The sequence below is a fragment of the Medicago sativa genome, chromosome 8 (genome assembly GCF_051527215.1).
Source record: "Medicago sativa cultivar Bolivia chromosome 8, Bolivia_mono, whole genome shotgun sequence".
In the NCBI taxonomy this organism is placed as follows: Eukaryota; Viridiplantae; Streptophyta; class Magnoliopsida; order Fabales; family Fabaceae; genus Medicago; species Medicago sativa.
Genome location: NC_140756.1, coordinates 73,631,848 through 73,644,922, shown reverse-complemented (window position 1 = coordinate 73,644,922; position 13,075 = coordinate 73,631,848). Strand labels below are relative to the sequence as shown.

Below are 13,075 nucleotides of genomic sequence, written 5' to 3'. Positions count from 1 at the left end.
TTTGGAGAGAGATCGATACAATTAATATACTAATATTATTTTATTCATCGTGTCTATTATTCTCCAAATAGAGATGATCCTAATCCTAACAGGAAAAGTGACGACTTGATTGATAATATTCAAAAACACCAAGGGGTATTTAGGTACTTTGAAAAGGGAAAGCTAGGGACATTAGATGGGGACCTCTTATTATATCAATAGTTAAAAAAGAAAGAATAAAGCAATAATAATTCCCTCTCCAATTCTTATTTAAAACCTTCAATCCAACACCTCATTGAAGCCAAGAAACTAAGTGCTCATATATACAATAATTTCTATCTAGCATCCACATTACAACAACCAACAACATGACAACATTGTCAAATTATTTCCATTCACTCTCACAAACTCCACACAGGCTTAGGAAAAGAATGCTAGCAACATGGACACCAGACCAAGAATTCAACCAAGTGAGGCAGAGGTCTGGTGTAGACATGAAAAGGAAACTTAATTGGTATGATCTTGTAGCTCTTGGAGTTGGAGGAATGCTTGGTGTTGGTGTGTTTGTTACTACTGGTCCTGTTGCTCTTCATCAATCTGGTCCTTCAGTCTTTATTTCCTATATCATAGCTGGAATATCAGCACTTTTATCGTCTTTGTGTTACACTGAATTTGCAGTTCAAGTTCCAGTTGCTGGAGGAGCTTTCAGTTATTTAAGATTAACATTTGGTATAAATAAAACACTTTTTCTTATATATGAAGTTAACGTAGCACTAACAATTCAGATTAAAGACGTGTCCAACACGTTTGGGTTTGGACAGCGACATAACACTGACACACGTTACATTTAGTAATTTCATTTTCTCAAATTATTACTAGTATTGTTGTGACAGTGTCGTATCGAGTGTCTGTCGTTATTTATTTCTTTTTTTGCTTATGATGCAGGAGAATTCTTGGGATATTTTGGTGGGGCAAATATACTAATGGAGTATGTTTTCTCAAATGCTGCTGTAGCTAGGAGTTTTACAGAATATTTGAGTTTTGCTTTTGGAGAAAATAATCCCAATGTATGGAGAGTGGAAGTTCATGGATTGCCAAAGGATTATAACATGTTGGATTTTCCAGCAGTAGCTCTCATTCTTCTCCTCACTCTTTGCTTGTGTCATAGGTTTGTTTCACATATTGCTTCTGTTTTTTTAATTCTTTTCCTTCTGTTTTTTAGTTTGATATTGTATCAAGGTTTAAATCGTGCTTATTACGCTGCAAACTTTTATATATCGATGCAAAATGCGAAAAAAATGTGGTTGACATGGTTGAATTACTGCTATGATACCGTTGCAGAGACTTCAAAATCCTTTATATTGCGGTTGCAGACCACAATTTAAAACTATACTAATTAGGTTAATTGGGGAACCTTATTTCATTGGGTGGATATTTGAATATATTATCATATTATGTGACAGCTAACACAAACTTGGTGTTTTTTATAATGAAAGGATGGAATTAATGCTGAACCATTATTTACAATTTTGAATATTTAACTGGCTTTAGTGGATTTTGAAAATGATTTTTTCATTCTATTTTTTAAACCAAATAAATAATTATCATTCTTATTATTTGATGATTGATTTCAGTACAAAGGAAAGCTCCATATTGAACCTCATTATGACAGTGTTCCATGTGATTTTCTTTGGATTCATCGTTGTGGCTGGTTATTACAATGGAAGTACCAAAAACTTGGTTAATCCAAAAGGGATAGCTCCTTATGGTGTTAGAGGTGTTCTTGATGGAGCAGCAATAGTGTACTTTAGTTATATAGGCTATGATTCAGCTTCAACCATGGCTGAGGAGGTCAAGGATCCTTATAAGAGCCTACCTATTGGAATAGTGGGTTCAGTTCTTATAACAACTTTACTTTATTGCCTAATGGCTCTGTCTTTGTGCATGATGGTTCCTTACAATAAGGTCAGTCATATATAGTTTAATATTGACAATCAGCAAATCAATATCTATCATACATGTGACTTTAAAAATAGTCATGCTTAAAAATAATCATGCTTAAAGTCAACTATGCTTAATAATCTGACGAAAAAATCTGTATACCGCCTAACAATGTATTTGAATTAAATACGTCTAGGATTTAAACCCTGAAGAAAAATACTAACATAACAATTAATATACTAAAATTTATCATTAAAAAACTAATTTATTAGTTGAACAATGAATTGGATGCAAATATAAATTACATGTGTGTTTGGTTCAACTTTGGATAAAATTGATTATGACAAAATTGATTATGATAGAATTGATTCTGACATAATTGATTTTGAAAGAATTGATATATGTTTGGATACAATAATGTCGAATTGATTAAAGAGAATGAATGTTGTTTGGATAGTTTTAATCAAAATTGCTTTTGAATGTATAATTACTAAAATGGACATAGCTATATACAAATAAATGGATATAGTTGAATGTATGTGTAGATCAACACTAAATGTATATATATATATATTATTTAATTTAAATAAATAAATTTCTTGTATATATTAATTTAAAAAATAATAAATTCGATCATTAAACCAATTTTTTTTTGACAAAATATTTGTTCTATGTATTTTATATTTTTTGATAAAATATATTTAAGTTAAATAATAATGGAGCTGGTTGCCAAAAAAGAAAAAATACAGTTCTGAACGAAAAAACTGTATAAAATATCCAAAACTTGGTAACTCTTGACCATAAATATTTTTTGGGGCTAATTTGATTCGTTAAATTTTTTGATTAAATGTGGTACATTAAATTAAATACAAACCAAAATGAAGGAGAATTGATAAAGGACAATAAAGGAAAATAATGGGTGTTCACCAAAAAAAAAAAAGGAAAATAATGGGTAATAATAATCAAAATATAAAATTTAATGGATAATTGGTTCTAGTTAACTCAAAAGCTAGGAATTGTAGCTTCAGCCAGAATAGCTTTTGCAGAAGAGAATTGCTTTTGTAAAGCTGAACCAAACATGTGAAAAATTGCCTTTTTCAATTTTGAGGCTCTAGAATTGCTTCTAGTCTTAGAATAAGCTGAACCAAACAGGCTCGTAACTAGAATAAAAACTCTAAATTTTAGCTTCTAGTTAGAATTCCTTCTAGAGGTAAAGCAATTAAACATATAAAAATCAATTTTATGTGTATCAAAACACTTTTACACATGTTGATCATAAAACACTTTTACACATATTATATTTGTTGTTTTGTAGTGATTATAAAGCTATATATTCTTTGAAATGGTTACTAGATATCAGAGAAAGCATCATATTCAATGGCTTTCCTTAATATTGGTTGGAGTTGGGCAAGCAACATTGTTGGAGCAGGTGCAAGTTTAGGTATAGTGGCTTCTCTTCTAGTTGCAATGTTAGGACAAGCCAGATACCTTTGTGTCATGGGAAGGGCAAGGCTTGTTCCATCTTGGTTAGCCAAAGTACATCCTTCAACAGGCACTCCATTGAATGCCACTATCTTTTTGGGTAAGCAAATTGTTTGCCATCAAATATTTTTGAAAATTTCATTTATAAATAAATCTTTTAAAACTTTAGTTAATTGTCTTATCTTTGGGGTTCCGGCTTAATGATAAGAGCTTGATTTTATAAAATATATAGTTCAAATATATTTAGAGACAGTTGTAAAATGACTATCAATTCATTTATTGACGCAGGATTTTGCACTGCATCAATTGCGCTTTTCACAGAACTAGACATTATAATTGAGTTGATTAGCATTGGCACGCTAATGGTGTTCTACATGGTAGCAAATGCTCTAATATACCGTCGCTATGTAATCATCGGCCATACACCGCCTTTACACACACTTTTGTTCCTCTTTCTTCTCTCCCTCACTTCCTTATGCTTCTCCATAGTTTGGAAATTCAAACAGCAATGGTGGGGTCTCTTACTCTTCGGTGGCTCCATGATCACAATCACAGTTTTTTTCCAACACATGGTGCCTTGTAACAACAACCTTGTACAACAAGAATATGCTCAATGTTGGTATGTGCCATTCATGCCATGGCCACCTTCAATGTCCATCTTCCTCAATGTTTTTCTCATGACTACCCTCAAAACACTCTCTTTCCAACGCTTTGCTATATGGTCATGTTTTATTACCATGTTTTATGTGCTTTATGGTGTTCACTCTACGTATCAAGCCGAGGAGATTGAGAATTTGGGTGGTGTTAATCAAGTGGTCCCAAATTTGAGTGTAACCAACTTACAAACTAAGGTGGAAATCCAAATGCGTTAGTTAGCTGAAGCACATTGTTCTCCTACATAGACACTAAAAATGTACATATATATTGTGGGGGTAGAATTGATGTTTTCTAAAGGAATGTTGTTTTTGTGATTATGCTATATATCTTGTACGGTTTTGGGTACGTATAAAAAAAAATATGTTTGAAGATGATAACTTCTTAAATGAATCTTAACTACCTCAAGATATTAGTTAACTATGTGAGGATTACATTGATTTTAAATAGGAAAATGAAATTTTCGGCCAAAGTTTCCCGAATGAAATGTCAATGCTACTAAATCCCAAGTTTGACCAAAACTTACACCCATGACTCCTTTATTTTCGACCAAAGCGAGTTTTTATTGAACGACGGCAATTTACGAAGCTTTCGAGACAAAATTGCTCGCGATAAATAGCAGTCCCCTTTTAAATAAGAAGCAAATTAATCAACCACCAATCATTCTTTTGTTGTATATCGAACCAACTCAAATATAAGGCATCACAAATCCTTGTTTAAGGCCATAACTAATACTAAAATTTAAAACTTCTAATAATAAAAGCATGATACTAAAATTTAGTACTCAATTAGTCCATGATTATAACGACCATCGAAAGAAGGAAAAAAAAAACCTCACCTTAAGGGTGTGTTTGGTTTAGAAGAGAAATTGTGAAGAGAGAAGTATGTAAGAGAGAGTATGAGAAGAGAGAAAAAGGTGAGAAATAGAGTAGATTTGATGGGTTGTTTGGTATAAGAGAAAGATGAAAGAAATAGAGAAGAGAGAAGTGTGGATTATAGCAAAAAATACAAAAATACCCTTGAGATAAAAATCTCACATTAAAATGATTTAATTAATTCAATTACTTGATCTAATTATGAGCAGTTTAAATAATTGGAATAATTGAACTAATTATTATATTACTTAATAAATTAATTAATTGTTTATAAAAATAATTTCATTATTTTATTATTAATTAATTAATTTAAGTAATTTAATATTTTAGTTTTATTAGACCAACTCAACGACTTCTCCTTTCCTACCTCTCAAAAAAAACTTTCCCTTTCCTAATCCCACGAGTAAAAATTTTAGATTACTCATCTCTAATTTAATTTATGATTTTATCAATTAATTGGTAACTCACCACACAAAAAAAAACTCATACCAGTGTCAAAAAAAAAAAAAAACTCACACCACACAACAACCCATTCGGTTGTTCCACTTCATCATCTGCATTTACATATTAATTGAAACACCCTCCTAAACAATTTAGACCCAGCTTCTCATATTTTTGTCCAAAGGAAAAAGAGAAAAATAATCTTCTCATGTTCCTCTTGTAAAATACAGTTTGTGATTTTCATATTTTGAAATAAAGTAAAAGTTAAATATTGCCAATTACATCACCTTCATCGCAATACCTTTCTCCATATATACAAATACACCTTTGAATTGGAACAGCTGAGTTTGAATGTGTTCAACAAATACAATGGATGTTCAACAAATAAAAAAAGCTGAGGTTTGAATGTGATAAAAAAAACTAGGTAGGAGACAAGGGTATAATGGGAATAACATTCAAATATTGCTTCTCTTCCCTCTTTCTCCGCAGATGAGCGAAGAAGAAAAAAACGGTGGGACCCACAGGTTTTTTATCTGTCGCAGCAATTTCTCTTCTGCACCAAACGAGAGAAAGAGCACACTTCTCCCCTTATTCTCTCTACTCTATTTCTCTCTTGCCTATTTCATGCCTACCAAACAGACCATAAATGAATGTTATGGGTCGTGCTAACCAGTGTTTAAGGGCACTTGTTAATGATTAAAAAATAAAAACAATTGATATTTTTTATGTAGAAAAAGTTGTTTTTTGATGTTTTAAAGTGTTGAATACACAAATCCCAAAATAAATTTTTTACTATAAACTTCCTATCAATTGACCTTAAAGCACTTGTTAGCATTTCCCAATAGTTATTAGAGAGACAATTGAAAGTATGATATATATATTTTTGGCAAATGTTAACTTATGCCCTTAAGGCACAAGTTAAGATATTAAATATAGAAACATTTTATTGGAAATGCGTCGAACAAATGTTAACTATATTTTTTTATGATAGAATAAAGTATGATTTTTTATTTTATTTTTTATAAACGCGTCGAACAAAAACACTATTTTTGCTTTAGCCTTCGCAAGCCAAATTATATTCATTCAGGACGGGGTATGGTTTTTCAAAAACACAAGGAGTAGTTACTTAGAGGGTATGGGTACATGTGAGTCCAGGTATATCTTGCATTTAACACTTGCTCCATTTAGTCCATTTATAAGTTTGGATGTAAGACATATGGCAAAATATCAATCAAAGGTTGAGATTTAAAATTAAAAAAATAAGAGTTTGTTTAGTAAAATAATTAAATCTCTCTTCTCTGTTCACCTTTCCTCTGATCTCAGTTTTCTTCCCTCATCTTCTCTCATTGCCACCCACCATCATTTCCAGTCCTCCCCAACCGCCCGTTTCTGCCACCAACGTCCATAACTGCCGCCACCGTCCTATTAGTTAAAGCACTGTCAGCATAAAAGTTCTTTGTTAATTTCAGCATTGATCCTGCGATTCATTGTTACTATTACAATATACAGGTTTTAAGCTTTTTGGTTGTTGTTTTCAGGCTGTGAGAAATTCCTCAATTATTATTATTTTTATTAAATAAATAAATACCTTTTTAAAATTAAATCTCAACCTTTGATTATTTTTTTTGTCACATGTCTTGCATCTAGACTCTAAATGGACTAAATGGAGCATGTGATATAGACCAAATACATCAATTACTCAATGAATCTAAAAAGTCAAATGTTTCTTATAAATAGGACTGCAGCTTCTTCCTCTCCCATATTTTAATGGGTTGGTTAAGAAGATTGAGGGGGGCGCAATCAGTGTGACTTAGTTGAAGTGCTTTGGATGATGTTGTGGCGTTGCTCTACTCTTTTAAGCTTCTTGGTTGTTGTTTTCAGGAAATTCCTCAATTATTATTATTTTTATTAAATAAATAAATACCTTTTTAAAATTAAATCTCAACATTTAATTATTTTTTTTGCCACATGTCTTGCATCTAGACTCTAAATGGACTAAATGGAGCAAGTGATAAATGGAGCATACCTATACGCAGTACAAGTACGCAGATCGAGTACTCACATGTGTATGGATCCAACCTGGATACAATATTACGAGGACATATACAATATTACGATACTCAAACCCTACCCATTACATCTCTAATTTTGATGGAAATTTTTTTTTTTTTTTTTTTACAAATGATCTCATATCTTATGTTCCTGTAAGCATTTTTTAAAAGTTGAACAACATGGGGGACAAACCGCAGTTACCTTCAATTTATGATAATCCCAACATTTCTCAAAGTCTCTTAATCTATTCAGATTTTAAGATTCATGTGTTTATTTATAAAAGAGATACAGAATTTGTACTAATATTTTATAACAACTTTTGAGACAACATTTTTCAGCACAGCTACGTGCTGGCACTCAATTAGTAGTGCTAGCGCGTCACTCGGCTCCTCGGCTCACTTTGGTTGCAAAGACTTCCTCCTTAGAGCATCCACAATGGTAGTTCCCTAACAAGGACTCCTTAAATAGACCCCACGTGACACATCACTTATTTATAATTTTTTAATAAAAGTACCTATTAAGGACTCAATGACTCCAATGGCAATACACTAATAAGGACTCCAATGAAAAGTATTTAAATATGTCCCACTATCTTTACATATTAAACAAAAATAATTTATCTATTACTCATTTTTACAAGTGGGACCAAGTAGTACACATTTTATTACTTCTTTATGCAAGTGGGACCAAGTAGTACACATTTTATTATTTTTTTAAACGTGGGACCCGTTAGTTACTCAGGAGAGAGAGGGTCCTTATATAGTTGCCCGTTCCTTAACGGGGACTCAATTTTTCTTCCTCCAATGGAGGGTCCTTAACGGGGAGTGGTCCTTGTTAAGTAAGGACCCCCCATTGGAGATGCTCTTAGGCGCATGTCTCAGCAACACAAAACGAGGGTATCTCTGTTTTTATTTGACAAAAACAATAAAAAGATAATTGTTTAAAAAATTATTCTAAAATAGTTGTAGAAATATCCTTTATCTCGTACACCCTCCGGTCACTAATATAGGCAAAAATTCACTTTTTAGATACATTTAATCAATGATGTATGTGGTCTTTATTATATGTCACATACATCATTAATTGAATGTATCTAAAAAGTGGATTTTTGCTTATATTAATGACCGGAGGGTGTATATCCGAATTTCAAAACTCAAACAAATCACATAGCTTTGAGAACCACAGGGGAGTTGGATGAGAAACAGTCTCAATTACCGAGTCTTTTGGAAAACACTGCCGTCGTCTTGTTATCATCTGGAGTATGTGTTTGGAAGGATCCTTTAACTTATTTTTCTGCCAGATAAGAACCTTGTTTATTTACTTTTATCCTCAAATGACTAGCCATGATTCCTTCGGCAACTTACCCTCGGTGCATGTAAAGACAACAATGTCTCTATCTCAATTCAATTCTACAAAATCAGAGATTTGTCGTCAAATGAAAATTGGTGCTGATTTTTCTATATTTAAGTTTAGACAAGTTCTATCGTCACCCGATTAAATCCGAAAAAATATAAGATATTGAATAGTGTTTTTTCACATTTTTTTACACCTTTCAAATTATAAAATGAAAAATATTATAGGACACACGACAAACAAATATTGTCGAACTCTCACTCTCTCTTTTTTTCCTTCACAAAAACCCTAATTTCTTCTCCTTCATCCACTAAAGAGAGGTGATTTAAGGTCAATTTTTGACCCAAAATCACCTCTCTAACTCGTTTTTATATTTTCCTTTTATTAAAATAAGTGATTTTCACATCTATTTCGTTTTATTTTGTGGTTTCGTCGTCTTCATGCGACGTTGGTTGTTCGTCGTCTGTGCGACGTTGTTTGTTTTTATTGTTTCTCTCAGGTATTTGATCGCTTCAGATTGTCAGATCAGCTTCAATACAGTGCAGATCCAATCAATGACTTTGGCGTCATCCACGTTGCAGATTCGGAAAACATGGATATTCCGGAGATTTAAATATAGTCATATGTGTAGGCATTTATACTTTGCCATTTTATGCACATGGATGCCGTGAGTCTGTTCACAGATTCATCCTTTTTGTTTTTAGCGAATTTGCATTATATCGATGAATGAATGAATATCTTTTATTTTGTCAAAAAAAAATTATATTGTCGAATAAATTTAAAATTTTACTTCAAAGCCTACGACACACGGCTTTGTCAATAGTTGGGGAAAGACCCGTTACCCTAGAGCATATGCGTCGATTTTATCTTTTGAGAATTATTTTAACTTCATACCTATCGGAAGAAAAAAATTGTTTCATCAATATATATCTATTCAAAATCCAGGGAAAAAAATGTGTTTTTTACCGTGCAAAGGTAAACATCCGAAGAACATTGTTTTATCAAACGAAGATTTATATTTTAGTTTTATATAAGATTAGTCAAAATTTCCACTACAATTTAGCGGAAAATAAGCAACATAAAGATGAAAAAAGAGTAATTATACATTGACACTAGGGATGGGAATAGGCTAAGCCGAGTTAGGCTTTGCAAGGCCTAAGCCTGACCCGTCATATTTTTTTAAAGCCTAAGCCTGATTTGCGGCCTGTCATAAGCCTACTTTTTAGGCCTGAGCTTCACCTTCTGAAAGTCTGATATGACCTACTAGCATATTTAAAAGCCTATATTTTATGAACATATTTAAATAAGCAATGTAATCTAAGTTTAAATGGAATAGTGAACTAATAGTTCAATTAGATTAAATTCTCTTTTAATAATCAACACTAGGTTTTAGGGAATTCGACTATATATTGTATCATATTTCTATTCTAGTTTATAATAATACATTTATATATGCAACAAATTAATGTATACTAATAAAGCTTATCTTTCTTTTTTTTTTTTTGGATTACAAGAGGGCTAATGCCCAAAGAAAAAAAACAACTACCGCTTAACTAACCGCGGTGTGGAAATACCAATAGAGTCAGCTAACATTAACAAACTAATTTGAGCAGGACAATGCTCATATAAAACCAAGGAAAAACCCCCCTCACAAGCCATATTTGCCAATGCGTCTGCACAAGCATTTGCTTCTCTGTAGGAGTGTCGAATTCGGACCTCCCAATTCAAACTTAGCAGCGTCCTAATATTTTGCAAAAGACTCCAAGCTGCAGCTGAACCCCCTTTTGTCGAAGTAATAGTTGAGACTACTACCGAAGAGTCCACGTGAAGCTCCAATTTTTGAATCCCACGTGCACTAGCAATTTTCAAACCTTCAAAGACTCCCCATAATTCTGCAATATAAGCATTACAGCAGCCCAAACCTTTTGAGAAACCACACATCCAATCACCATTTTCTCCCCTGATAACTCCTCCACAACCAGCAAAAAGGCCACCTTTAGAAGCTCCATCTGTATTAAGCCTTATCCAACCATTTTCCGGAGGCTGGCAACGAATATGCTCTTCTACAAAAGTACTCACACTCGCTGCCCTGCTGCTACAAATATGAGAATTATAGAGTTGGGAGTGAACATGAATATTCAGCCAAGGAGAATGAGGCAAAACAAAATTCCCTTCATGAACCATTTTGTTGCGCCAATACCATAAAGTATGAGTTGTTGTTGCCCAAAAATCTTTCCAATGTGGTTTGCTGAGATTAAAATCAATCCATGCATCAAAATCTGCCTCAAAGAAATCAGTACGAAACTGCTCCGGAACGGTGTTTAACCACACAACCATTGCTATCGGGCAATCTCTAAGCACGTGCAATGTGGTTTCTTCAATATCTGCACAATGATAACAATATGGAGAGCCCATATGCATGCTGCTAAGTCTGCTACGCGTCAACAATCTGTTATGCTTGATGAGCCATACAAAGTATCGAACTCGTTCCGGAGCTTTAATCCTCCACACACGGTTCCAATCTGAGTTATCATAATTGAAACTGAAATTGCAAAGATAATTATAGGCGAATGAGACTGAATAATCATCAACTGAACCACCCAAGCAAATACCAATATCCCTCCCATGCTCTACACTAGGAGGCGGAATAGCATGAATTTTGCGCAACACCTCATTAGGCAGCCAATGACATAACTGTTGGAAGTTCCATTCCCCATTATCGTCAACAAGGTCTGAAACCTTTGCATACCTCAAACTAGTAGGAATGGAGATGTCTAAATCAATAACACGCAACCCCGCCTCAATCCAACATTGCTCCCACGCTAGCACTGAGTTACCATTTCTGATGGACCAAAAAACCATGTCACGAAGGTTTGGCCACAAGTACACCAAATTTTTCCATAGACTAGAATCATTGGGTTTAGACACCACTAAATCCATATTCATGTTCTCCCTGTCATATTTACCTTTAAGAACTTGACACCACAATGCATTATCTCCATTCTTCAACTTCCAAGCTAGTTTCAAGAGACAAGCTTGATTCATTTCTTCTAGCCTTCTAATACCAAGACCCCCACATTGCTTTGGACACGTTACCACATTCCAATTAACAGCATGAATAAAGCTTATCTTTCAAAAAAATAAAGCTTAAATTATTGAAAAGGTTAACATATTTCTATTTTAATTCAAAGTACAAAATATAATATAATAATAAATAATATTATTCATATTACTTAAATAGGCCGGCCTAATAGGATTAAGAGGCTTTTGAGAGGCCTGTGGCATGGCCTTTTAAGCTAAATAGACTTACAAAAAAGTCTAGGCCTTCTCTATTTATGAAAAAAGTCTGGCATGACCTGGTCTGACCTGTCGTAGGCTAGGCCGTAGGCCCCTGTAGGCCGGCCTGGCCTATTCCCACCCCTAATTGACACCCTTTTATACTCTACTATCTTTGTACCATCCTATGTAGCTTTCTTTTAATTTTCTCTCTCTCTCTCTCTCTCTCTCTCTCTCTCTCTCTCTCTCTCTCTCTCTCTCTCTTCACATCCCTATCTCTCCCCGTTCTCTCTTTCCTTCTCTCACTACCACCATTTCTCTTCTCTCTCACACCACCATCTCTCTTTCTCTCACCACCGTTTCTCTATCTCTATATCTCATTCACCACTATCTCTCTCGCTGGATTCTCATTGCCTTCTCTAATCGTCTCCATTCACGGTCTCTTCGACGAAGATGCCTCCTGCCTCTTCCTCTTCCGTTTCCGACAACGACGCCGATGGTGAGATCTGAGGGTTGTGATGACGAGGACGGTTGTGAGATATGAGGGTTGAGACGGTTGGCGACGGTGGTGGTGACAGCGAGAAAAAACGTGAGAGATGGCAATGTGGTGGTTAGGACTGAGGAAGACGGTGGTAAGATTTGAGGTTGAGGACGGCCGATTGTGGTGGTGGTGGTCGGTGAGGAGAAGAAAGAGAGAAAAGACGACGAGAAAGTTGATGAGTGTGTTGGACAAAATTGCCCCTTATTTTCTTCTAATTGACAAAATTGTCCCTTTTTAATTAATAAAAAAATGCCACAAAAAAGGGTGTACAAGGGGGTATGCCACATGCGAACGTCAATGTATCATTTTTTTTTTTTTGTTGAAAGAGTCAATGTATCATTGTTCGGTGAAAAATTACACGGGCCTAATTTTTTACGAACATGCAATTCAATAATTATCATTTCTAAAATTTGGAAGATTGTATAGCGAAACATATTTCACGAAATCATCCCTACACATGTATTCAATTACATGCCATGTT

At 34.0% G+C, this 13,075-nt stretch overlaps 1 protein-coding gene across 1 annotated transcript; it reads left to right on the top strand.

Moving 5' to 3' along the window:
* Positions 1-282: 282 nt before the first annotated feature.
* Positions 283-4,434, top strand: LOC146901370 (cationic amino acid transporter 6, chloroplastic-like). The gene is made up of 5 exons (XM_085734928.1): positions 283-708; positions 925-1,147; positions 1,614-1,944; positions 3,274-3,502; positions 3,691-4,434. The coding sequence occupies exons 1-5, from the start codon at positions 348-350 to the stop codon at positions 4,272-4,274; spliced, it is 1,728 nt and encodes a 575-aa protein (XP_085591054.1). The 5' UTR covers positions 283-347; the 3' UTR covers positions 4,275-4,434.
* The last annotated feature ends 8,641 nt before the right edge of the window (positions 4,435-13,075 follow it).

What these genes read in the sequence shown, in the direction of transcription:
- LOC146901370 (XM_085734928.1), top strand. Translation starts at nt 348, where the DNA reads ATGACAACATTGTCAAATTATTTCCATTCACTCTCACAAACTCCACAC. An exon ending in TTATTTAAGATTAACATTTG is followed by an intron (nt 709 to 924) that starts GTATAAATAAAA and finishes CTTATGATGCAG; the next exon opens with GAGAATTCTTGGGATATTTT. An exon ending in ACTCTTTGCTTGTGTCATAG is followed by an intron (nt 1,148 to 1,613) that starts GTTTGTTTCACA and finishes GATTGATTTCAG; the next exon opens with TACAAAGGAAAGCTCCATAT.